This window comes from Dama dama, chromosome 9, assembly GCF_033118175.1.
Source record: "Dama dama isolate Ldn47 chromosome 9, ASM3311817v1, whole genome shotgun sequence".
Lineage (NCBI taxonomy): Eukaryota > Metazoa > Chordata > Mammalia > Artiodactyla > Cervidae > Dama > Dama dama.
The window spans coordinates 9873293-9899501 of NC_083689.1; the positions used below are offsets into that span (position 1 = coordinate 9873293).

A 26209-nucleotide genomic window follows, 5' to 3' on the forward strand; every position below is an offset into this window, starting at 1 on the left:
CATGTATGAACCCACTTATATGAAATGTCCAGAACAGGCAAGTCTCTAGAGTCAGAAAGCAGATTAGTAGGTACCAGGGCCTGGAGGGAATGGGGAGTGGCAGCTAATGGGAATGGGTTTCCTTTTGGGGTGATCGGAATGTTCTAGAATTAGAGTGGACAGTTGACAACATAGTGGTTGTGCTATATGGCACTAAATTCTTTTGTATTTAAAAATACATATTGTTTTATCTATTTATTTGGCTGCAGGAGGGAACTTTTCACTGTGACATGTGGGATCTAGTTCTCAGGCCCCTGCATTGGGAGCACTGTGTTTTAGCCACTGGACCATCAGGAAAGTCCCTGAATTGTTTAAATCATTAATTTTCTGTTATGTGAATGTCACCTCAATTAAAAAATAATATATGTCAGGCCATTCAGCTACTGGGGGTGGCCTCTGGCTGGTTACCTAATTGCTTTGTGTCTGGAGGCCTCCAAGGTGTAGGAGCCCAGGGCACTGTAAACCATCAAATGACAGGGCTGCCTGCCTGGGGTTGTCCAGTTAAATGGGGATCCCACCTTCCCTCCTGGGACTCACCCTCCCACATAGGCACCTGTCACACCGGTTCTGGATGTCCGGGCACTTAAGAGGCCGTACCCAGAAATGCCTGATGTGATTTAAAGGTTGCCCAGCCTCACTTGTGACCCAAGGAAAGCAAATGAAAACCACCAGGAGGTAGCATTTTCCTGCTTCTTATCAGATGGGCCAGAACCCAAACCCAGCAAATGCTCAGAGCTGTGATAAACACCAGTGTTTCCTCATGCTCTGGTCCACAGCGTGGACGTGGCACCCTAGCCTTTCAGCCATACAGGGGTAGCAAAGGGACTGTTTTGGAGGGCTCAAAGCCACTGAGAATACGCATACTCATGGATGCACGCGTGCAAAGACTTGGAGGGAGGGGACAATCCCATAGGCTCTGACATTTGATCTAGCATATTTATGGGGCTCATGAACTCAGGGAACCTAGGGTGAGTGTGGGCTATGAACTTGTAGCCGAGGAGCCGAGGGCCTGTGAGGGGAAGGACCCACCAGCACTGGCTCTAAAGTCCCGCTGGAGGCAGCAAAGTATGTGCGCTGGTGCGATCCCTGGGATCTCCATGGCCTTGAGTCATGTACCCAGGATCCCCACGTGTCCACCAGGACCCAGGACTTTCCATCAATCTCAGACCTGCTCCTCAGCACAGTATGCTGGCTACCTCACTTGTCCTGGCCCTCCCTCAGGCCACCCCTTGCCCACCTGCTCTTAGGTCCCCACCTTCCACCCAGGGACCCCCAGTAAATAAGAAAATACCAGGACTTCTGGAGTACTTACTCTATACTAGGCACTCTTCAAAGTATGTGACCTCCTCACAAGCACCTAATGAGGTAGGTTACAGATGAGGCCTGGGGAGCTCAAGTTATTGGCTCAGTCACACAGCCACTGGCTCTAAGCCCTGTCTTTTCAGCTTCACAGCCTCACGGCTTTCAAGAGCTTTGTCTTGCTCATAGCTGTAGGTGGCTGTAAGTCCTAGGTGACTGTAAGTCCTCAGTCAGTGTTGGTGGGCTATTCGCTTCCTCATACTAATTGCTTTTTGCACCGTTTTCCTTTGGTCCCACAGCGCTGTGTGTGGTTTGCAAAGGAATCCTGCCTCGAGGTCTTTGCACCTCCTGTGTCCTCCCCTTGGGATGCCAACTCATATGATTCAACTCATATGAGTAGAAGTTTTCTACTCAAACCTCAAAGCCCCATTTATAATGCCCTCTGCTTAGGAAGTCTTTCTGGCATCCTGCTCTAAGTTCCTCTAGTGTGTGTTCTCTTTCACCAGCCCACAGGACTGGAGGTGTCCATGGGGTTGGGGGTGTTCATATCTGGCTTTCCCCCCCCCCCCCCTCAATATCACCCTGCACTAGCTAGATAAGGGTGGAGGGGGTGGTGGTAAGATCATTAGGAACTTTAGATCTCTCCTACCCATCCGTCTTTTCTTCCTCTCCTCTCTGGAAGTGTGAAGGAAACTTCCTGGTGCAGGAAAAGTCTTGTTATTTATTTTATTAGAAAATAGAGTGTTTATGTAAAGAACATCAAAAGGTCGAGGACCTGCATGGGGGTTGGCGTGAGCAGGAGTGGATCTCAGGCTCAGCCAAGTTGAGTATGGGGATCCTCTCCATGGAGTCAGGGCCTCAGGGGAGGCCAGATGGGGAGCCCCCAGGTCCAGCAGGAGGGCAGGAAGCAGTCAGCGAGCACCAGGGTGCAGTGCAGAGCTGGGGCCAGCAACACTGGTCAGCTTCTGTGGGCTTAACAGCTCACCAGGTACTTCCCTGTGGAGATAGAGTGGTGAGGGGAGAAGGGATCCCCTAAGCTCTCCCAAACACCCCTGTAACTCACTGTTCCCACTGTCTCATGGACCCCAGCAGCCGCTTGTGGGGACAGAAGCATGGGATGGGGGTGGGGGTGGATGCACTAGTGGGGCTTCCGGCTCCCTGCCTTGGGTTCTTGCAAGGACGCCAGCCAGCCAGGAAACACTTCTTTTTTTCTTTCTTTTTTGGCTGCTCTGAGCATGTGTTCTCTGACTAGGGCTCGAATCCATGCCGCTTGCAGTGGAAGCATGGCGTCTTAACCATTGGACCGTCAGGGAAGTCCCACAGAGGATACTTCTTGATCCCTTTCACTGGGGCTCTGACCCGTACCCCCCATCTTGGGTCTCCAGGCCCCAACACCCACCTGTCTTTTCCAAACACCCTAAATGTCTCCCCTCCCCCTGCATCCTAGCAGAAGCAATGAGTGGGACTCAGAGCCGGGCCTGGTCCTGGCTCCGGGGATGCGCAGTGGCAGGGCACGGGCATACCTGTGGCGAACCTCCTCTTTACCAGTGACATGCGGTAGCCACTCCCCACCAGCTCCAGGTCCACGCCGGACAGAGTGGCCCCCTCGCTGGTGAACTGAGCAGCCACAGGGCTGGGTGTGCTGGGCCCAGAGCATGGCTCCCAGCTGGCAGACAGGCGGCCAGAGCCTGGGGAGGCCTGAGGTCAGCGGGGCCCTTTCCCGACCCCAGCCCTCCTTGACCTGGGCTCCTCCTCACCCTACCCCCAAGCCCTTTGATCTGGGGCTCTGTTCCCTTCCTGTGTCCGGCACCCTTCCTTGCGGTCCTGCTGGGGTTGTGTGTGGTTTGCAAAGAATTCTGCCTCAGGGCCTTTGCACTTCCTGCACCCCTGCCCTGGGATGCCCTCTCTTCCCACTTTGTCAAAACCCTTTTAAGCTTTCCTTGACGCCTACACTTCCCTGTCTCCAGCACATCCCTAGTTCTCCCCTAGTTTATTTACAAAACAGTTTTAGCTGCCTCCCATGGCTTACTGGATCTTAGTTCCCCAACCAGGAATCAAACCCCAGCGCTCAGCAGTGAAAGTGTGAAGTCCTAGCCACTAGACTGCCAGGGAATTCCCTCTCCCCTAGTTTAAATAAGCCTTTCCCATTTGAGACCTCCAAGCCCTTATGTACAACCATAACTCACCCCCTGCCTCAGACACATCTGGAAGCTTCCATAGGAGCCGCTTCTCCTCCAGGTTCCTGGCATCAAGAGATCAGGTCAGGTCTTTCCCAGAAAAGACATTCAGAGCCCAGGGTCCCAGCTCCCCTCCCTGGCCTCCGTTTCCCCATGTGTGAAAAGGGGGGCAGGGGTGTGGAGCAGCTGGTTCCTGAAGGCTCCTCAGCCTTGCAGCACTTTTAGGTGATGCATTCGGTCCTATAAATTTGGTTTTTTGGTTGTAGGTTCTACCTTTTGTACAAAACAAAGGCAATGTTGTACAGTGACTCAAAACCCCGGGGGCCATGAGTGGGTGGCTGGTTCACATCCTGGTGTAACCTCCGGTAAGTGACTTTGCCTCGGTATACCTCAGCTCCCCCTCCGTAAGTGGGGATGATGGTGGTCCACCCTTCAGGGGATTTTAAAAGCCCCGAGCCAGTCAGTGTATGCAGAGATGTAGAACAAGCCTGACATGTAGGAAGCTTTTGGTGTCAGACATTACTTTTGTTAATGATATTGCCCTTAGCTCCAAGCAAGGCACGTGCATGCGCGTTCAGTCGCTCCAGTCCTCTCTGACGCTTTGCGACCCCATGGAATGTAGCCCGCAGGCTCCCCTGTCCATGGGGATTCTCCAGGCAAGAATACTGGAGTGGGCTGCCATTTCCTCCTCCAGGGGATCTTCCTGACCCAGGGACTGAATCCATGTCTCCTGCGTCTCCTTGCACTGGTGGATGGATTCTTTAACCCCAAGCCTCTTTGGGAAGTCCCCGAGCAAGGGCAGCCCACAGTGAATGATCAGGCCTATGGTGGACCCATCAGATGCTGCATCGGAGGGAGGTCTACTAGGTTCTGAGCCTCCCCCGCCTCCCGCTCGCCCTCACCAGGTGGCAGCCGGCTGCAGGCGGACATTGGTCACAGGTTCCCCCACGGGCAGCAGGATCTGGACATTGGTGAGCGGCGTGGGCACAGCTGTGGCACCGGGTTGGTAGCTGTACTCCACCGAGACCTGAGTGAGGGTCGGCCCACACTGCCAGTGGGCGCTCAGCTGCAGAGGCATGGACTGGGGACCGGGGCGGGAGAACTAGGGGGAGCAAGAACAGGAGAGAGGATGTGGCTTGAGCTGCCCTGTCCTGCCACACTGCACACTGTCCAGCCATGCCGCCCCTGCCATGCCACCCACCATTCAAATGACCTGATTCTGCACTGCCTGTGACACCCAAGGGGCTCCCGATTGATACCCCAAGGGAGCTCTTTGTTGATGAGAGGTTGTATTACATGGCATGTCCAGCAGAGGGCAGTAGAGTACCTCATTCCAACAGGCCCTGGGAAAAGGCCCCTTCTAATTTGCAAAATGCAGCCGTCTGCACCAGCAAAGTCCTGGCCCCCTTACACTGCCCCACCCCATCCACCTGGCCCACCTGGTACCGCAGAAGCACCACATTGTAGTAGGAGGCAGCTGGGTTCTGCTCTGCCTGGCGCTGCAGAGTCTCGGTCAGAGTCGCCATGTTGAGCCAGAAGTCTTTGGTCTCCGGGTCACTCTGGGAAGGGTCACTGCAGAGACCAAGAATAATCATCCCAACCCTTGGGAGATGCCTACACCAAAGGCTTCCTAAAGATGCAGATTCCCAGGCTAACCTTGGGACCAGTAAAGTGTAACTCCCAGGAAAGGGGGGTGGCGGGAAGCAAAAGAGGTAAGGAAAGTGAGTTTCGGAGAGGGAGAGTGACTTGCCCAAGGTCACACAGCAAATCCCAGGAGGCAGAACAGAAATTCAGAGCCGGGGAGCGCCTAGCCTCCACCAGCCCCTGGTACCACCTAACTTTGCACCCCTTCCTCTAACGGTACCTGAAGAGCAGGTCAGCATTGGGCTGGAAGTGCTCAATGGGGGCTGTATGCACGAGGCGGAAGCTGAGGACGGGAGGGGGTGGCGTCCCACTGAACACACGCACGATGCCGGCAGGGAAGGTCATGGTCAGCTCCCCAGTTACTCGAGCCAGGCAGCTAGTGGGGGGAGTTGAAGAAACTGGGCATTGGCTTAGGGCTCTACCAGGCCCCTCATCCTCCCCTCGCTCCTAGCTCCACTGTAGCCTGAGGCTCACCAGGTCCATCAGAATCAGCAAGGCCCTGACCACGGCGGCATCCCAGCCCCAGCTGCCTCCCCTGTGTCCCTGCCTGGACAGCAATCTGGACACCAGGAAGAATCCACAATGAGCTGAAGGAGACAGGGACACTCCCTTCCCCACTTCTCTTTTCCCCTAGGCCACCAGGAAGCTCAAAGCAAAACATTCAGTCCTCAGCTTGGGTTTTGGGTCTGATACTCTCCTCCTCCTTGTGGCTTGGTCTTATGGTGTCTTCAGCTGGGCATGCCCCCCAGATTATCCCTGGTCCCTCAATTCACCCTTCCCTTTCCCGCTCTGTGGCTGGCCTCTGGTCTTGCTCCCTTCCGTTTGATGCCCACAGCAGCCTCGGAGGAGCTCCTCTAAACCAGAGCTACATCAGTGCCTTGTCTGCCTGCCTGTGTGTGTGCACCTGCTCAGTCATTAAGTCATGTCCGACTCTTTGCATCCCCATGGACTGTAGCCCGCCAGGCTCCTCTGTCCATGGGATTTTCCAGGCAAGAATACTGGAGTGAGTTGCCATTTCCTTCTCCAGGGGATCTTCCCGACACAGGGAACCTGAATCTCCTGCTTGGCAGGCGGATTCTTTACCACTGAGCCACCTGGGAAGCCCACATCAATGCCTTAGCCCTGTTCAAATGCCCTCTGTGGTTCCTATTGCTCTCAGGATGGGCCTAGTTGTTCAGCTCCATGTTCGAGGCTGTTCCATGGTAAAGCAGATCATGAAACCCCCCTGGACGCTGGCCCTGCTGGAACCCAGATGCACAGCTCCCAGGAAGCCCTGTTTGCTTGTCACCATCTGCCCCACCCCTGTGTACCTGGGGCTGTGGCCACGGAAGTAGGCGTGGACGTACTCAGTGAAGGCAGTGGCCACGGGCAGGGCATCCTGGGAGCCCAGGACCACAGGGCTGGGACCCCGGGAGACTCCTGGGGGTGGCAGGGAGGGAATGGGCGACAGACAGAGTGAGCACAGGTCCCAGGCTCCCGAACCCCCGCCCTCTGCGACAAAGCCTCCATTGTATCACTTGGCCACCCACCCGGACTGGGGAAGGTGAACCTGAAGCCCAGGGAGGACCCACGTACCATGTCCTGTCTGGGACGCGAAGCTGGGCCGCTCAGGGATGGAGCTGGGAGCTGAAGAGCCCAGTGGGGAGGGGCTCAGAGAACGAGACTGGAAGGGAAGAAGATAAGCCAGCCTGTGAACACCCTGGCAGAAGTGCCCTGATGCCGACCCTGGAGGCGACCCCCCCAGCCCAGCTCCTGCTCCCCCCAACCCTACCAGGTCCCCATTGCTGCGCATGAGGGGACAGGATGTCTTCCTGGAGCGCGGTCTCCGGGATGGGGCTGCCAGACCCTCCCTGACTGCAAGGTCAGCAGGTACAGGCATCAAGTCTGGGGAACAAGCATAAGAACAGACACGGCTCAGCTGCTGTCTGGGCCTCTCGGCAGAATTCAGCCCCAGTCTGAGAATCGGGCTTACAGGGGGGAACCCCCTGATGGTCAGAAGTCCTAGGGCTGCAGAGAAGGTGCTGGACAGGACTGGAGACAGCATATGCAACCCTGAGTCTCCCAGACACAAGACTGCTGGCTCAATAGGGGTGAGCTCCCCATTGCTGGAGGTATGCAAACAAGGGCTGGATGTTCAGAAGGCAGGCACACTGTTGCAAGTGGGGGGATTTGGCAGAGACCTTTTATCCAACATTTGGCAATTCTATGACCTTCATCCTCTCTGAGAGGGTCTTCCAGCCTGGCCAGTGTCCGAGTCACACCCTTCTAATTTAATCTTGGTGTAACACCTCAGTTCCCCTTGCTCCCCCACTTCCCTAGCATTCCTGCTTTGCTCCATCTATAAATGCTTACTTGCCCACCTATACCCCAGACTATGCTGTCTATCCCAAGGTTCTCAACAGGGTCAAAGCCTTTGCTATGGTGGGGCTGTCTTCCTCCCTGGCCTCCACCCCGCAAACGTCAGGTGTACCCTGCCCCCAAGTGGTGACAACCAAGCATCAGTGATGCTGTTGCCAAGTGTGCCCGGGGAATAAGGGGGCAGAACCAGCCCAGTTGAGAACCTTAATTCTACAATAAACCTCGGACAACTTCATCTGTCTACACTTGTGGTCTACACTCACTCCCCTGAGCCCTCCCGTGAACCAGTTCCAACCAGGCTGTTTCTTTACACCAAGGACGGTACCCTCTACCTCCACTGCTGGGGATTTCATGTGGCCACCGCCCACAGTCCCTCTGAGGCCCCAGAAGCCAACTCACACCCAATCCCCTCCTCCCTCCCAGCCTTGACACACCCCCACCCCAGCTTCTTCCGCCCCATCCTTCCTGCTCTTTCTGCCCCTCCCTCTCTTTTCAGTTGCTCTCAGGCCCTCCACCCTGATTCCTCTTTTCTCTGGGCCCCATGTCCACCGGCAGCTTCTCCCCACTGTCACCCCATCACCGCTTACCTGGACTCACCTCCCTGGTCACCTCCCATCCTCAGCGACCAAGTGGTCAGAGAGCCTGTAACCCCAGCAGGTTTCACCCTCTCTGCTCACAGCCCCTCCCTCCAGGGCTGTCACCAGGCACCTGTCACCTCCTGCCTTGTTCAACATCCATCTCATTAATGTCCCTGCAGGGATTAGGGTTTCTGCCTGCCTGCATCCCGGCTGTATCTCTCAACACCCTGTTCAGGCCCTGGCCACATTAGGAACTCTCTCATCCCCCAAGGCTCAGAAAACTCTCAGACCAGGGGTAGAGGGACTCACCTCCTCCAGCCACAGCCTCTGGCCCCCAGGGGCTCGGGGAGGCTGCAAGGGGCTGTGGCGAGTCTGATGGCAGCAGGGACTGTGTGCCCCTCGATTCTGGGGGTGACACCCTACAAGTAGGTGGGCTCTGTGGGGTGCCGGGGCGGGGGACCCAGGAATCCGGGGAGGGACCCGGTGCGGCGTGGGATGGTGAGTCCAGTCCGGAGTCCTCCACGTTCTCGGGAGACGAGGAGGAGAAAGGCGAGGGGCTGGAGGTGAAGCCGAGGCTGCTAGAGCCTGGGGGAGGGAAGGGGGCCGCCAGCTCCAGACCCCACTCATACGGAGTCCTGTCAATCCTCCCGCAGGCCACGCCCATGCTGAGGATGGTCCGCCCCCATTCAATGTCTTGTCCTCCTCAGCAGGCCTTGTCCATCTCTACTGATGCCCCGCCCATCCACTATTGTCATCCCACTCCCACAAAGGCCGCACCTTCTAGCCAGCTCCGCCCATTCCGGCTGTGGCCTCGCCCACCCTCCCTTTGACCCACAAAGGATCCCCACCTCCTCCCTCCAACCCATCCCACCGTCCCTCCTACCCGAGCCTCCTACTCTTGTAGTGGCCCCACCCACCCTCCTGTGGCCACGCCCATGCCCCGAAGCCCCACCCCCATCACCTGTAAAATCTTCGTGGTCCAAGGCGGACTCTAGGGTGGGCCCAAAGAGGTTCTTGGAAACCTGCTCATCCGACTGCAGCTTCTCCGCACAGCTGGGGACACGGATTGGACAGGCGGGGTGCGTTCTATCACTTCCACGCTTCCTCCCTTCCACTTCAGGACCTTGGCATACCCTGGTTTTGGTCTTGAGCTCTGTTCCCCCAAATCTCCCAACAGCCACATCCTGCTCCTCTTCAGGAGTCAGCTCAAGGCCCTCCCCCCTCTCCTGCTACCCCTCCACCAGGGCCCCAACTAAAGGCACTCAGTCCTATTTCCCATCACATTCCCTATTTTAGTTTCTGCACAGCACTTCGAAGCATCAGATATGCTCTAATGTACTTACTACTTAAAAAATCTGAGCCACTAGAATGTGACTCCGAGGAGGATCTATCTATCATTTATCTTTGGAACCCAGAACAGCAGGAGTACACACAAGCACCCAATAAATGTTCACCAAACGAATGACTAAGTGGTCCCCCAAAAACGGCACGTCCTTAACTCCCTGCCAGGGTGAAAGAAGGGGAGTCAGAGACCTGGGGAGGCAGCAGGGGATGAGGAGGAAGAGGTGGGGTCAGGGACGGGCCACCCACCTGCCCACCCGTGTGGGCCCAATGCCCCACCCCCATGGCACCCACCTGCTGGCCCTGGGGGCGGATAGAGGCCTCTGTGGTCTCCCGGCAGGGTCCCCTGTGAGAGATGGACCTCCTGGGCCTTCCCGTCGCCAGGCCTGCACGGCTTCCCGCCCCACAGACCAGGAGACCGAGGCTTGGGGCTGCCAGTCAGCCGCCCAAAGCGACCAGCAGATCAGGCAGAGAGGGGTTTGAACCTGAGCCAACTTGTCTCCAGTGTTTGGCTTCTCTCCTGGCCTCGGCGGTCCCCTTGGGCTCTCATTTAATTCTCGTAACGAATGACCCCAGGTCATTAAAGGAGAGTGAGATCAGAGTGGGCAAGCAGCTTGCCCCAAGTCACACACAGCAGAGCTGGGACTCAAACCCACACCCACATTCCAGGTCCAGTCTCCCTTCCACATGCCTCTTGTCAAACTGAAGACCCCTCAAGAGACTACTCACGTGAAGAATGGCGTTTCATGGTGCCCTGTGGACAAAGAGGTGGCATCAGGTCGGGGGGGCATTCAGCCAGCGCCCCCTGCCCCACGCATGGCATCTCCCCACGCCTCACCCCGGGGCCAGGCGGGAGGATGAGGCTGCCGGCTGTGGCCTTGAGCTGGGCCGCAGCTGCCTTGGGGCTGCAGGGCGGGGCCCGGGCTGAGGCAGGCTTGATGTGCACGTAGATCTTGCGGGGCTCCTCGTCATCAAAGTCGGAGTCGCTGGACGAGAGGTGGGTGGGCTCTGTGCGTGCACTGCAGTCAAGGCGCCAACACTGGTGTCCCCGCCAGTCGGCCCTCAAATCCGTCCCTTCCTGCCCGTACCCCTTTGAGGTGCTGCACCATTTCCTCTCATCACTCGCCACCCTTGCCACACCACCGTTCTCCTCTCCCCACAAGCCTTCATACACGCATGGGTGTGGGCTCGGTCATTCAGTTGTGTCTGACTCTTCACAGCCCCATGGAATGTAGCCCAGCAGGCTCCTGGGCCATGGGATTTCCCAGGTAAAAATACTGGAGTGGGTAGCCATTTCCTCCTCCAGGGGATCTTCCTGACCCAGGGATCAAACCCGCATCTCCTCCGTTGGCAGGCAGTTTCTTTACCACTAGCACCACCTGAGAAGCCCCTCATATAAGCATGCCCTGACCTAATTAGTAAACTATTCAGCTGCTAAACCCCAACACGTGACCACCTCTTCCAGGAAGCCCCTTTTGCTCCCTCCTCTGCGATAACCAAGCCCTCCTCTCTCTCTCTCTTGCTCAGCTCTGACCCCTCAGGGTGAGTGTCTGCATCTGAATCTGCTTGCTTCACAACTGGAGGCTCCACCCAGGATGTACGCAGAGAGGGTTGCTAATGGCGGGTGGATCCCTGTGGATGGAGCTTTGTCCTTGCTGTGCCAACAACTGCCCCCAGAGGGCACCAGGAGGATATTGTTCTGGGTGACATCAGGCCTGATGGTGAAACCTTCCTCATCCACCTCTGGACAAGTCTGGGGGGGGGGGGGGGGGGGGTGACAAGCAAGCAATGAGTTAGGCTCTCCGGGACCAAACCTCCCATCTCACCCTGCCATGCCTGCTTCCCACCTCTGGGCCCTGACTCAGATCAAAAAAGAACCCCAATGGCAGTAACTATCTTCCCGCAGCGTGTGGGCAGGTTCTTAGAGGAAGACAGCACGCCACTACCTGTCCTGAGGGGCAAATTGAAGTGCAGGGAGGATATTGGTCCCTCCCACATTGTCCATGGGGGTTTGCAGCCCGTGTGCGACAGGAACCTGGTCCCTAAGCTGTGTGAGCTCTAGCCCCTTGAGCTCCAGGCGTGGTTTCCAGGCATGGGAGTGGGGAGAAAAGCAGGACCGGAACCCTCCCACTGGGCAGCGTGGCTCGGCCCCTCCCATGGCACTCACCCCTAAATCAGGCTCCAGGGGATCTCTGGGGATGAGAAGAAGATGTCAGTGTCTGCTCCCCCACCTCTGCTGGCCCTTCCCTCCGCCCCCAACACCACATGCGGAACCTGCCGGCAGTCCCTGGGCGGCTCTGTGGTCCTGGGCCAGCCCTGCAGGTGGTGCAACCTTGGAGCTAGCTTGGGGCTGGGGCCAGTGAGTCAGTTAGCTGAATACAGGGCATTCTCAAACAGCTTGGAAGGGGAGGGACTTGGAAATCAGTCTGAATGTAGGGCTCACCTTGGCAGGGAAATAACGGGGCCAGCCTTGCCAAAGAGAAGAATCCTGGGCTAGCCTGGGCAAGGCTAACCCTGGGCTAGCCAGGGAGACCATGGGTATAGGGAAGAATTTAGTACTAGTTTGGGCAGAGAGGCTCTTGGGCTCATCTTGACAAAGGTAGAATTACCAGGCTAGATAAGATGGGAGAAACACCAAGTCTAGCCCTGCCAGGGAGAAATCCCAGGCCAGCCAGGGCAGGGGTAAATCTGGGTGGGTCTGGAACAGGCCGCCCCTGGTCTAGTCTTGGCAAAAGGAGAATTCTGGACGAGCTTGTGTGAGTGCTAAGTCACTTCGCTCGTGTCCAACTCTTTGTGACCCCATGGACTGTAGCCCGCCAGGCTCCTCTGTCCACGGGATTCTCCAGGCAAGAATACTGGAGTGGGTTGCCATGCCCTCCTCCAGGGGATCTTCCCCACCCAGGGGCTGAGCCCATGTCTCTTAAGTCTCCTGCATTGGCAGGCTGGTTCTTTGCCACTAGTACCATCTGGGTAGCCCCCTGGACTAGCTTGGGCATTGGTAATACTGAGCCAGGCTGGACAGAAGTGCTTCTGGGCTGGCCTGGGTAGAGGGGATCCTGGGCTAGCCTGAAATAGAAATTCTCCTAGGCTACCCTAAGCAGGGGACTTCCGGGAGAGCCTAGGAGTGAGGAGGGATCCTGGGGTAGTCTGGGCCAGGGCTGGGGCTGGGGGTGCTTCCTCACACAGCTGTAGGTGGCTCCCGCTCCCGCCGGCTCAGTCCTGGGAGGCGAAAGGCCTTGGCTCCACGCAAACGTTTCATTGCTGAGAACAGACGAAGGGGTGCAGATGAGCCCTGGGTGGGGATCCCCTTCCCACTCAGATCTGCTTCCCTCATCCCCATGGTCCAGCCTGGGCATCCAGGCCCAGACGTACTTGCCTTCCTGCAGGGTAGCCGCTCTGTATGCCTCAAAGTCCAAAGGCCCTGAGACAGAAAAAATTGAGAAACTCAGCAACATACCTTTGGCCACACAGTGGCACCTGGACCTGAGCTTAAGGTGAGCGGGGTCCAAGGCATGAGCCAAGATGCTGAACCAGTCTCTGAGACAGTCATGAGTGGAATGGGCCAAGGGTTCTTGGCCTTGCCTTGGATGGCCGCCACCTTGGGATGGACTGGAGGGACTGCCTGAGCTAGTTTTACTTCCAGAATTTCTGGGTAGAACTTGGGTGGGTCAGAGGATGGATCATAAATGTCAGTGCAGTGGGCTGAGCCTTAAGTCCCAGGATGAGGCCCTGGGACTCTCTCCCAAGGGTGACGGGAAGCCATAGAGGTTATGTGAGCAGGAGCAGGGCATGAGAAATCTGGAGTCAGTGAAAGATAAGAATGGAGATTCACACAATGAGAGGTAGCCTGAGCTGGTGCTGAGCTATAGAGACGGGAGGGAGAAAAGACAGACCCTAGTGGTTGTCTAGACCTAAGGGTGTAAACAACATTTACTAAAGTGCCTAATGTGTGCCAGGCACACATTTTGCCCTTTATTTGCATCAAATTAGTGAACCCTGAATATTCATTGGAAGGACTGATGCTGAAGCTCCAATAATTTGGCCACTTGATGCAAAGAGCTGACTCCCTGGAAAAGACCCTGATGCTGGGAAAGACTGAGGGCAAGAGGAGAAGGGGCCAACAGAGGAGGAGATGGCTGGATGGCATCACTGACTCAATGATGTCCTTTGAGTTTGAGCAAACTCAGTGAAGGAGAGGGAAGCCTGGTGTGCTGCAGTTCATTGGGTTGCAAAGAGTCGGACATAACTTAGTGATTGAACAACAATAACGGTAAACTTTCACGACACCATTAGTTGGGGGCTATCATCCCTACTTTACAGAAGAGGAAACTAAGACTCAGAGAAGGCAAGACAGATGTCCAAGGTGACACAGTGAGTGACAAAGGAAAGACACAAACCCAGATATGACCCTAAAACTTTGGCTCTCAATTCTTCCTTGACCCTGTATCTGGGACATTTTCAAATTGGCCTCTTGCTCAACAATCTTCAGTGGCTCCCTTGGTCCCTCAGGGGAACATCCGAAAGGCTGACCCTGGCATTCAAGGCCCCTCTGGTATCTAGTGGTAAGCGATCTATCTGTAAGATTAGGCATCAAGTTCTCTTCCTCTGTAGGTTGCTGAGTTCGATTTGTCTTCAGTCCATTCTTTTTAAAGATTATTTTTTTAAAATGTGGACTATTTTTTAAGTCTTTTATTGAATTTTTTACAATACTGTTTCTATGTTTTGGATTTTTGGCTGCAAGGCACATGGGAGTTCCCTGACCAGGAACTGAATCTGCACCCCCTGCACTGGAAGAAGTCTTAACCTCTGGACCACCAGGGAAGTTCCATCAATCCCTTTTTCTTTTTTTTAACCCCATTTTTCTGGTGAGGAAAATGAGGCCCAGGGAGGTTCATTCTCTAGGCTCTTGAATCCCCTTCCTTCCCCAGAGCTGTGGCTCCACAGCCCAACTCCCATAGATGCCCCCGACTCACCAGGCTTCTCCCGGCCTGTGCTTTTGCTCTCTGCAAACTTCCTCAGCAGCATCTCCACACTGACGTTTTCTACATTCTGCTTAAACTCCTCATGCACCTGGGCCAGGAGGATGGAGTTTGTAGCCAGGCCTTCTTGCCCAGCACCCCAACCTCATTCCCCACCCCCAGCCCCACTCACCTGCCCAATTTGCACGTGGGTGTCCTCCACTGAGTGGGCGTAAGAGCCCATCAGCGCCTTCATTTGCCGCAGGTGGGTCTCTTCCATGGCTTGGAAGCGCTGAGGCAGGAGGGGAGGAGCAAAATGGGAAGGTGTGGCTAGTGACCCCACCTGACGAATCAGAATGTCCCAACCCCATGGCCTCAGTGATTGATCTGGGTAAGAGCTCTGGGACTTCTGCTGGAATCATAGAAAAAACACTTTCATATCCTGAGTCAATGAGTTGGCAGATATATGGGGCCACTGCTGGGAGCTACTTTGCTACACACACACACACACACACACACACACACACACACATTGAGGAGGGTGTGTCTGCCTGGGCCAACACCATTTGGGCACCTGGATCCAGCCATGCCTGAAGCTCAGCCCCACCCTGAACTTTTCAGTTCCCTGAGCCTGTAAGGCTCCTTGTCAGTGTGAACGAAGATTTCTGTTGCTTGCAACTTTCTATCACTGCAAAATCAGAAGAAAAAAAAAAAATCTAATTCTTAATCCTGAGCTCCCAATCTGCTTTTTAAACCTTTGATTAGACAGAGACCCAGAGAGGTGCCTTGCCAAAGGCTGGTGACAGGCAGAGGCTAGACCAGGAATCCAGGCTTTTCAGTCACCATGACATGTCAGGAGACTCTTGGCTTCTAAATCCTGCCCCATCTTGTTCAAAAACCTCATCAATAATAATAATAATACATCATAGAGTGGTTTCTATGCACCTGGTACTAGTCTGAAAATTTCATATATGGCGACTCATTTAATCTTCACAAGTCTATGAGGCAGGTAGTATTACTGTCCCCATTTTACAAATGGTGAAATTAAGGCACAGAACTGATTTGGTCTTTGAAATAATAACAACATCAACAACAACAACAATAGCTAACTGGCTCTAGAATTGTACAGTTTTAGCCTGTGATTCTAAGGCTTCTGGGAGTCGAGGGTTTGGAAGGTTCTGGATTTCTGAGGCCCACAGCATCCTGGGCCCAGGAATGTGTAGGTCTCCAGGGCCCGGCTCTTACCAGAGCTGAGTCCAGCATCTTCTGCTCAAAGTCAGAACGGGCTGAGTTGTATTTCTCCACCAAACGCCGCAGGCTCTCTGCTGCCTTCCGGGTCTTGGTCTCCGCCTAGGAGGCACAGTGAGGGCACGGGGTTGGGAAAGGGACCCTCGGGGCACTTCCCCTGGCCCCGTCCCCCAGCACGTAGACTCCTTGGGGTGCCCAGGGTGTGTGTGGTTCACGCAGGTTCGATGACCATGGCTCTGTGTGCGTTTCCACTCTCCCATCAGGCCCCTCCACCTCTCGGCAAACTCCTCGGATCCGTGCGGGCCGGGGGTGGCTGGGACCTGCAGCTGCGCGCCCACCTTGTCCATCTCCTTCTGGCTGGTGCTCTCCCTCCGCAGCCGCTCCTGGTCCATGCAGCGGTTCAGGTAGTTCTCGCGAGACTTGGGCAGGAGCTGGCTGACCCCCGTGAGGACCTGTATGGCATCCAGCGTGCCCACCGCTTCCTCTTTGCACTGTGGGGGTGGGGACGAGCATGAGGACCCCCTGAAGCCCCCGCTGGGTGCAGGACCTGAGCAGACCCAGGTACACACCATGAAATTCCCAGCCTCCCAAACCTGTGGGGTTCCAGCTCCTACAGAATTCTTTCTTTCTGAGAATTCTATGAATTTCAAAAATTTTAACTCTTTAAATAGGTAATATTTACACATAATTCATATTTCAGAAAGTTTTAAGGCGTGAGCTCAGGTAAAAACCTTCCCCCACCCCCACCTTTTTTTTTTTTTAACTATAAAGTCTTTTTTTTTTCTTTTTCCCCACTGCAAGGCAGACATGTGGGATCTTAGTTCCCCGACCAGGGATCGAACCCACACCCCCTGCATTAGAAACACAGAGTCTTACCCACTGGACCACACAAGGAAATCCCAAACCTCCTATTATTACCATGATACATTTCCTGAAATAACTGGCATGAAGATCAGCGAATATGTCCATTTTTTATGACAAATGGTGACAGGCCATACAGTTTAACTGACTGCTTTTTCCACTTAATAATTCATTCTCAAGATTGTTCCATATCAGTCCAGAGAAAACTTCCTTGTTCTTTAATTTTTTAAAGAAAGTTGTGGTAAAATACATATAATGTAAAATTTGCCATCTTAACCATTTTTTTTGTTTGTTTGTTTCAATTGTTTATTAACAGACCAGATTACAAAAATAATCCTGGTAGATACCTTAGTTCATCCTTCTAATAAGCCTGTTGATCTGGTCTTCCCTGTTGCCAGCATCTCCACCTTCTACAAAATGGGTGGTCTTTTTCTTCATTCCACCTCGTGGAGAAGACAATTTAAAGGGCCACAGGAAGTTGTTTGCTTCTTTGAAACGTTTTCCAACGGTATAGATCTCACGAATCAGATCCTCCATGCAGATGATTCTGTATTTCCCAAGAGATCGAGCAATCAAGGCGTTGTCTGTCAGGGCAATTCGCTTTTTGTTGATTTTGCCATGACCACGCTTGTAGATCAATTCATTCACAGACTTCAGATTTGGGTACCCCCATGCAATGTATGGCTCCACAATTCTCAGCATGTTAACTGATGCCTTGTTGAGCTTCACAAAGGTGCCATTGAAGATCTGCCGGAGGCGAAGGAGCTGCAGCACCTTTTGAACCTTTGGGCTCACACCGTTGATACCTCTGATCCTGATGACAAATGCCAATTTGGGTTCCGTGGGTACATAGAAGTTGCCGGCTTTTCGTGCCATCCTAGCCATTCCAATTTCAGTTCTGTACATCTGCCTGTATTCCTTGTGGTAATGCTTAGCTTTTTCATAAATAAGCTTCCTCCTTGCCTTTCAAAGCATCTTTTGGGCAAACTTCTTTCTCAGGCGCTTGATCTTAAGCTCTGCGAAATTCTTTTGCTTTTTCTTAAGGGTTTCTGGCACAGCAGGAATCTTCTTTTCCTTCTCTTCTGCACCCTTCCATGGTTCCAGCTGGGAAAGAGCCATCTTAACCATTTTTAAGTGTACAGTATGAAGTACTACAACTCTCTTCTTTAATGGGGGTTAAAAACTGCAGATTCGAGGGCTCTGTAAATGCAAACCCTCTATGACTCTAGATTTATAAGCTTCAAATATTTTGGAATCTTGAGAGTCTAAGGTCTGGCTCTTCCAGGATTTTAGTTTTGTTAAGAGTCTAGAAGCCTGGCACTCTGTGACGACATAGAGGGGTGGGATGGGGTGGGCGTGGGAGGGAGGTTCAAGAAGGAGGGAATATATATGTATGTGTGTTAGTCACTCAGTTGTGTCTGACTCTTTGTGACCCCATGCAGTTAGGGTCCTCTGTCTATGGAGTTCTCCAGGCGAGAATATTGGAGTGGGTAGCTATTCTCTTCTCCAGGGGATCTTCCTGACCCAGGGATCGAACCCAGGTCTCCTGCATTGCAGGTGGATTTTTTACCATCTGAGCCACCTGGGAAGCCCCATGTTGTTGTATGGGAGAAACCAACACAACATTGCAAAGCAATTATCCTCCAACTAAAAATATATTTAAAACAACTTCATTTAAAAAATAAAGTTTGGGCCAAAAAAAAAAGAGTCTAGAAATGTCAAATAAGATCTGTAGCTTCTAACGCTCTAGATCAGGGGTCAGCAGACTTTTGGTGTGAAGGATCAGGTGGTAAATCTGACATTGAACTCAGCCATTGCAGTTCAAATAAGCCAGCCACAGAAGATCTGAACGTGAATGGGCATGGCTGTGGCCAACACAACTTTATTTACTGGCATTAAAGTCTAAATGTCCTGTAATAATCACACATCATAAAATATCCTTCTTCTGATTTTTTCCCCCAATCCCTTAAAAGTAGAAAAACTACTCACAGCTTGAGGTGATGGTCTAGCCATCGCCCACTGGCTGCAGTTTGCAGACCCCCTGCTCTTAGAATTCTGAGAGTCTGAAATTCAACAATGCTCGGGTCTGTGAGATTCTGAGTTTGATGTCGTGGAATGAACAGAACCCTCAGGGGCACACACCAGGGGCTGGGGTTCCGAGGCCCCGGAAGTCCTGGGATCCTAGGAGCCACAGCCGTTCCCCACCCGCCGGCCGCGTGGCGCCCACCTTCTTGTGCGCCTTGAGCTGCTCCTCCCCGTGGCGGAGCACATCCTTGATGAGATCCTGAAGCTTCCGCGTCAGCTCCAGGTGGCAGAGCGCCAACTTGTCTGAGGAGACTCGGAAGACCTCCCAGAGCGGGGCAAAGGTCCTGGAAACAGAGAGGTGGGGGTCACACCCAGGGCCCAGCAGGCCCAACCCCAACCCCTCGGCAAGGGACCCCTCACCCCGCATGGCTGGCTTTGGCTCAGATACCTCATGTGTCCTGGGCCCTGCTAAACATGAACATGTATGAACTCATTTAATCCCCACTGCAATCACGCAAGGTGGGCCTGCAGCAGACAGGGAAACTGAGGCACGGGAGGCCCCATCACTCACCCAAGGCCCCTCAGCAAATGAACATCAGAGCAGGAATTTAAACCTAGGCTGACGCCTGCCGTCCTCTCTCTGGACTCCAGGCCCAGCCTGGTACTCCCCTTGCCCTCTCTTTCTCCCCCACCTCATCTCCACGGTGCCCCGGCCCTGCAGCCAGGCCTGCCTCTTTGCTCTTCCTTGAACATGCACAAGTGTGCTGCTGCCTCAGGGCCTTTGCACTAGCTCAGCCACCTCCCTGGGTCTCTGTCCCTCGGACACCCCCACGGCTGATTCTTTCTCATTACTGAGATCTCAGCTCCAGATATAGTACCCGCCTTCTAATGCTCCTATTTCATTCTCTTCCTAGCACTGTTCTCTCTGGGAAAGGACTTTGTTCGTGTTTGTGGTTAACATCTGTCACATATCCCAGATGCACACCCTATGAACCGGGCATGAAGGTGACTGGAGGCTTGATCGGTTTTGATTGCCCCTGGGCCCCCTGGTGCCTCGAACAAGGTCTGGCACCCAGTATGGGCTCAGTAAATATCCACTGGATGAATGAATGAATTATAGCTTGCCAGGCTCCGCTGTCCATGGGATTTCCCAGGCAAGAATACTGCAGTGGGTAGCCATTTCCTTCTCCAGGGGATCTTCCTGACTCAGGGATCAAACCTGCATCTCCTGCACTGGCAGGCAGGTTCTTTACTACTGTACATGCATGCTCGGTTGTGTCCGTCTCTTGCGATCCCACGGACTATTGTCCATCAGGCTCCTCTGTCCATGGGATTTCCCAGGCAAGAATATTGGAATGGGTTGCCATTTCCTTCTTCAGGGGATCTTTCCAACCCAGGGACTGAACCCAAGTTTCCTGCATTGCAGGCAGATTCTTTACCACTAGTGCCACTGGGATGCCCCTTTACCACTGAGCCACCTAGATATACATTCATATTGCTCTGTCCAATTAGCCCATAAACAGGGGGATGACTCCCTGCCCCACATATCACAAGTGTGAAGTGTGAAGAGATGTACACCCAAAGGCAGCCTCCTGTTGCCCCCAGGGACCCCCACACCCTCAGCGACTCCTGCCTCACCCACAGCCCACTCACCCCATGGGGGTCCCGTTGCTGGCCAGCTTGGAAAGTTTTGCCATCGCCTTCGAGTATGTCTCCTCGATGGTGGCCCTGGGTAGGAGGACAGGGAAAGGATAGGGAGGGTCCTGGCACCTTGGGACAGGCCCCATACCCCTGGGCCTCAGGTTCCCCATCTCAAACATCTGAGCAGAGGCCTCCAGGAGAATGATATAGTCCCCTGGCAGGGGAAGATGTTTGGGAAAATCACAGCAGAGGTTTTCATCCTTAAATAAAATGTTACTAACAGCAGCAGTAGTAGCAGCAGCAGCAAGAGCAAGTAAACAAAATTTTGAGCACATAGTATCAATGTTTCACGTGCTTTGTCTCATTTAATTGCAGAAGATAAACTCAGATTTCTTTATTCCCTCTAGACAGACACTGCTAAATGCCTTCCTAATATCCACGCACATTTTCATCCTAATAGAATTGTTTTGTTTGAGGTAGCCATGTGCCCAGTTAAAACTAGTTGCCCACTGGGGTATTTTTTGACAGAGGCACCCATGGGGTACCACAGACAACAGTGGATGGATCCAGGGTCTAAAGCCTCATGAAACAGCATGGCTGTGACAGGTCTGCATGACAGCCCCAGAGAGGAAAAACCTGGTTAATAATCCTTTGGACTCTCTGCCCGGATTCAACGGGCATTCAGCTGCTGAGTGGCTGGGGAGCAGAGGTTGCCTTGCAATTTGAGTTTATTGTGTTTTCTGGGACATTGGAGCATTTACGAGCTGAAATATAGATTATTTCATCATACATGTATTTTCTTTTATTGTACTCAGAGCCCGAGATTGAGTTTTCAAATTTCTCCTTGTAAGTAGGTCATATTATCATCTCTACAAGAGGAGGGCTTAGAAAGTCTGGTGATTATTGTTTAAAATAGGGCACAGGGCTGACAGTGTTGAGAACTGTCAGTCGGTCGGGTCTTCAAGCTCATTTGATTCTTGGAGACCCCAGGGATCAGGACTCTTTCTGGCAGAATGTGGTGCCCTGTCAGGGTGGGATGGGAAAGGGAAAAATGGGGCAGAGCCTGGGTGGAAGTACAAGATGGGCATGGCTGAGTGGACTTCAGGTCTTGGCCATGGGGATGGATGGGGCTTGGGGAACCTCACCTCTCCCGGATGAAGTCTGCCAGCTCCTTGGTGGAGATGGGCCCCTGCTTCACGCTGTGGTACAGGACCTCAAAGCCATGGTTTTTCTCTCCCTGCAGGGGGTGAGGATGGAGATTGAGAAAGGGGATGGAGAGGACATCAAGGATGCCTAGCAACAGGGGCCTGGGTTGAAGAGCTAACTGGCAGAAGTCCATCCTCTTGACTGTAGGCATTGGTTCTGGCCTGAGCCAATCACCAGCTGCATTTCCCCCTGGTCCTAAGGATTGGCTTATGGACCTTAATTTGGCCTAATTAGAAGAGACCCTGGGATCCTTGTACCATAGTTGAGAGAGAGGCAGTCTCATTCACTCTTATCTTCCTCTCTCACTGTCTGTCTGTCTTTCTGTGGGACTGTGTACGTATCTCTCTACCTCTGTTTGCTCCTTTCTCTTTGGTCTCTTCCCCTCTGCTTTTCTCTTTGTATCTGTCCATAAATGAGAGATTATATGGTCACAGGAGATCCTGGAAACCAAATAGAAACCATGAATTTTGCAAAGATGCTGAACTTGAGGGTCTGAATAAAAAGCGTGTTGAGGGATTTTCCTGGGGGTCCAGTGGTTAAGGATCCACCTTCCAATGCAACGGATGTGGGTCCAATCCCTGGTCAGGGACCTCAGATCCCACATGTCGTGGCAAAGCGAAGCCCATGTGCCACAGCTACAGAGCCCAGGCACTCTGGAGCCTGTGTGTTGCAACAAAGGTCTTGGTTGTGAAGTCTTTAAAAAAAAAAAGCATCTTGAGTAGAGATGCTGGACCAAACCAACCCTGAAAGCCACACTATTGCACAACTCTTTAAGTTTATGAATTACTACAATCCCTGTTGCTTAAGTCACTAGCCTTATTTTCTGTTCTCTTCAACATGAAAATTCTCTCTGAGGACCCCACAAAGCAGGATGTGGGTCTGATACTCTCTCAGGACCCAGCAATGTCCAGTGCAGGGTGGGGCACAGAAAGGGAATTTGCATTTGTTGAATGGAGGGACAAGTTATTTTGCTGTTGCCTGGTGCTGGTGGGAACAGAGCCTCTACCCTGGTGTCTGCTAATGCCCTGCACAGAACCCCTTTTCTCCCGGTTCTGGGGTCACCACGGTTTGAGGTGGGGCTAGGGCTACACTGTGCAATCCAGATCAGTCATGTCTCTCTCCGAACCTACAGTGGCTCCTCATTAAGATGGGAGCATGGAGTCATTAATGAGGGAGCAGGGAGTCATCTACCTCTCATATGGGATGATTCACATCATGGTCCTCTAAAGCCCCAAAGGCAGCCCTCCTTGTTGAATAGGTCACGAGGTTAGTTACTGTCATGTCCCACTCTTTGCGGCCGCATGGGCTGTAGCCCACCAGGCTCCTCTCACCGTGGGACTTCCCAGGCAAGAATACTGGAGTGGGTTGCCATGCCCTCCTCCAGGGGCTGACCCTGACCCTCCTCCTGACCCAGGGATCGAACCCACATCTCTCACGCCTCCTGCATCAGTAGGCAGGTGCTTTACCACACTGGCGCCACCTGGGAAGCACAGTGGTGAGGCCTCAGCAAACAACCCCAGCAGCCCCCTGCCCACCCTGCCCAGGGGATCCTCGGGTGAGGCCGCACCAGGCACTGCTGCCCAGGCCAGCATCTGGAGCTGACTCAGAGCCAACTGCTGGCCTGTTTCCCAGACCTGGCAAACCCCCATCAGTGTCTGACTCCCTCGGGCTGGGCTGGCAGCCGAGGGTCCTGGGAGGGGCTGTCTTGAGCCTATGTCTCCTATCGGAACCTCTGGACACCAGTCTTGCTCTCAAGCCAGGCCCAGAGAAATGTTTCTCTCTGTTTTTTTTTTTTTTTTTTTTTTTTTAATTTATTTCTTTTTGGCTGTGCTGCATCGTTGCTGGTGTGCAAGCTCTTCTCTAGTTGCAGTGTGCAGGCTCCTCATTGCAGTGGCTTCTCTTGTCAGGGAGGAAGGGCTTTAGGGCGCAAGGGCTCCAATTGTTGCAGCAGACAGTCTCAGTAGTTGCGGCTCCCGGGCTCTGGAGCACAGGCTCAATAGTTGTGGCGCATGGGCTAAGTTGCTCTGCAGTAAGTGGGCTTTTCCTGGATCAGGGATCGAACCTGTGTCTCCTGTACTGGCAGCCGGATCCTTTACCACTGAGCCACCAAGGAAGCCCAAGAGATCTTTCTAATACAGCTTGATCATGTCTCTCTCCTGCTCACACTTCCCCCCTGGGCTCCCCACTGCCCTCCATGCCACCAGCCCTGCCTTGACCCAACAAGACTGGGGAATCCTTGTCTGACTTGATCTCTCCCGAATGGAGCCTCCTTCAGATCAGTCAGGGCCCCAGGATCACCCAGCAAAGAGCCAGCAATACTAACAACAGATTAAAAGGAACATTAATTAAAAGAAATAGACAGGGGACTTCCCTCACAGTGGTTAAGAATCTGCCATGCAATGCAGGGGACACAGGTTCGATTCCTGGTCAGGGAACTAAGATCCCACACCCCCCTGAGCAACTAAGCCTGCCTGCCACAACTACTAAAGCCTGCATGCCCTGGATCTTGTGAACTGCAATTACTGAGGCCACAAGTAGACAGGCTGTGCACCACAGTGAAAGATCCCACACGCTGCAACTAAGATCAGACACAGCCAACAAACAGATAAATAAATAAACAAAAGAGAAACGGACATTCCGGGGTGCTCCCTGAACCCTGGGGAAGTAGGAGCTCCATTCCCCTTTCCCAGATGGAGAAACTGAGGCTTCAAGATGCAAAGTCACTTGCCCAAGTGCTCCCAGAAGAGTCCAATTCAAATCCCAAACTCAAAACTCTTACCCACTCTGTACCAGGCTATCTTTGGAGGGAGGGGTTGGGGGTGGCTACTATTTTCTCTTTGCTAGTCTGAATTTTCTGCAGTGAACTTGCCTGCCTCACACAATCAAAAAGAGTTTAAAATACATGTAGGTGCCCGTCAGGACTGCAAAATGTGGGCAACAACGGATACTCAAACGGCCAAACATCCTCCTCGGATGGAGTCACACAGCCATTCAGAGGCAAATCCAGGGACCATGACCCTTGGAAAGAAGGTGGAGGTCCAGCCCTCCCCCCACCCCTCCCACCCCCCTACCCAACGCCCGCAGGTGGCAAGGGGGTGCTGCCCCTTTAAGAAAGCAAATGCTAGTAAGAGGAGCCCCAGCTGGGGAGGGAGAAAGGCCTGTTGCCAGGGGCAACTCGTTGCCTAGCAACGGGCTTCCTCTCTGCAAGCTTTGGGCCTGCAACCGAGGAAGGGGCTTTCTGTCCTGGGTCCTACCCTATTCTCCTGTTCACTCATCCTCTGTTTCTCCCCATTAGCCTGGCTCTGCAAGAGGAGTCCTTGTGCCCTCCACTGGCCACCCCGTGTCACACCTCTTTATTTCTGCCCAGGTTGTTCCCCCTGCCCAGAATGCCTTTCTGGCATCCTGAAAAATCAGCCTTCAAAGCCCATGGCAAACACAGCTCTGCCTCCTTGCTCATTCTCTGGCACACCCAAGGTTGGGCTTAATCCTGACTCAGTAAGACTTGAGGGATCTTATTAGCTCTGTGTCCCCCAGATTGGAGGTTCCTCAGGGTCAGGATTGGGAGGGAGTCTCCTGGGGGCTCCAACATCTCCCAGAGTGGGCTGGGTGTGGGGTGGTGACAGAGAGGGAGGGAGGGAGTGAATGAGTAAAAACAAATCTGTCTCACTTGGCTCCTTGAGTCAAGTCCCCAGTCTGGAGAGCAGACAGGTGAGCAGGTCCCTAGGGGTCAAGTAAAGAAAACCCCCCAACTCTCCAGGATGGGGAAGATGTGGAAATTCCCTGGCTGGAATGATCCTGGAAGCTCGGCCCAGCCCTGGGTTTGAGACCTGACTCTGTACTTCTCTCTGGGCAACTTCGGGTAAGAGATTCCTACTCTGGGCCTCAGTCACCCTGTTCAAGCTGTGACGTGCCCAAGACCACAAGGCCTATGACATCTGGGGCTATAGATTCAAACCCAGCCTGACTCCTCCCACTTTAACTCCTACCCCCTGCAAACCCTCCATCTGCCCAAGACTCTGCCCACAAGCCACCAGGTTTCTCCATCTCCATAAAAGCCCCCACAGCCCTTCCAGGACACCCCACCAAAATAAGAGTAAATCTTACTTACCCAAAAATACTCCCCAAAATATGACATTTTGATGGCCTCTGTGGAGACCCCTGAGGGTTCCTATCTTGTGCCTGTCCAAAGAGAGAGACAAACTTGAGTTGTAGTCACAGCTGGCTAGGGCCTAAGGAGGGGAAATTCCAACTTCTCTCCCTGTGGAGGAAGGAGAAAGAGGATGGAGGAGGAACCAAAAGCCCCAAAGCTGGGAGTATGCCAGGGTCCCTGGAGTGATTCAGCTTTGGGCATGGTCCCCAAGTAGCTCCCAGCCTAGGGGGACAGAGTTGGATACAGATACCCCCAGCCCTGTGGGGTCAGAGCTGAACTAAATGAAGGGATAGGGGCTGGGGGAGCCTAGACTAGAGGAGGGGGTATGGGGGTGGGGTTTTTAAGCATGAATAGGAGTTCATGGTGGGGGATGGGTAGAAAAGCTCTGGGCCATTTCAGAGACAGAAAAACTGAAAACTGAATCCCCTCAAGCTACTTGCCAAGGTCACACAGCCAGGAAATGACAGTGGATTTGCACTTGGGTCAGCTGAGTCCCGTGAGCACTCGGCTCCACTCTGGGCAGCTCCTGTCGGAAAAGGGTCAGGTGAGAGGTGGACATTGGGACTGTGATTGGCCCCGTGGGAGTTGGGGTCCTTCAAGTGGTCCTAAGGTTCCCTCAAGGTCTCCTGGATCCCTCTACAACAGTCCCCATGCCATGCACATTCCTGGGATAGAAAGTTCAAC

General features: G+C 53.5%; 1 protein-coding gene and 1 pseudogene across 9 annotated transcripts in view; both read right to left on the bottom strand.

The window, feature by feature from the left end:
* Positions 1 to 2050: 2050 nt before the first annotated feature.
* Positions 2051 to 26209, bottom strand: part of FCHO1 (FCH and mu domain containing endocytic adaptor 1) — a 30035-nt gene continuing 5876 nt past the window's right edge. For 6 of the 9 annotated variants that reach the window (XM_061149880.1, XM_061149883.1, XM_061149878.1 and 3 more), the window contains 27 exons: positions 25966 to 26051; positions 25484 to 25554; positions 21315 to 21406; positions 20182 to 20256; positions 18731 to 18872; positions 15981 to 16133; positions 15640 to 15744; positions 14588 to 14686; positions 14410 to 14506; positions 12813 to 12857; positions 12619 to 12697; positions 11604 to 11628; positions 11132 to 11189; positions 10275 to 10450; positions 10166 to 10190; positions 9731 to 9782; positions 9057 to 9148; positions 8405 to 8680; positions 6931 to 7043; positions 6735 to 6822; positions 6470 to 6578; positions 5380 to 5535; positions 4955 to 5087; positions 4418 to 4617; positions 3525 to 3580; positions 2862 to 3026; positions 2051 to 2334 (listed from right to left, as the gene is read on the bottom strand). In XM_061149880.1, coding sequence (XP_061005863.1) covers positions 2312 to 2334; positions 2862 to 3026; positions 3525 to 3580; positions 4418 to 4617; positions 4955 to 5087; positions 5380 to 5535; positions 6470 to 6578; positions 6735 to 6822; positions 6931 to 7043; positions 8405 to 8680; positions 9057 to 9148; positions 9731 to 9782; positions 10166 to 10190; positions 10275 to 10450; positions 11132 to 11189; positions 11604 to 11628; positions 12619 to 12697; positions 12813 to 12857; positions 14410 to 14506; positions 14588 to 14686; positions 15640 to 15744; positions 15981 to 16133; positions 18731 to 18872; positions 20182 to 20256; positions 21315 to 21406; positions 25484 to 25510 — 2661 coding nt within the window. In that variant the 5' untranslated portion in view covers positions 25511 to 25554; positions 25966 to 26051 and the 3' untranslated portion in view covers positions 2051 to 2311. The remainder of the gene's footprint in view (positions 2335 to 2861; positions 3027 to 3524; positions 3581 to 4417; positions 4618 to 4954; positions 5088 to 5379; positions 5536 to 6469; positions 6579 to 6734; positions 6823 to 6930; positions 7044 to 8404; positions 8681 to 9056; positions 9149 to 9730; positions 9783 to 10165; positions 10191 to 10274; positions 10451 to 11131; positions 11190 to 11603; positions 11629 to 12618; positions 12698 to 12812; positions 12858 to 14409; positions 14507 to 14587; positions 14687 to 15639; positions 15745 to 15980; positions 16134 to 18730; positions 18873 to 20181; positions 20257 to 21314; positions 21407 to 25483; positions 25555 to 25965; positions 26052 to 26209) is intronic. The other 3 variants (XM_061149884.1, XM_061149885.1, XM_061149886.1) reach the window with 1 other exon arrangement.
* LOC133061746 (large ribosomal subunit protein uL30-like) lies at positions 16784 to 17637 on the bottom strand (annotated as a pseudogene).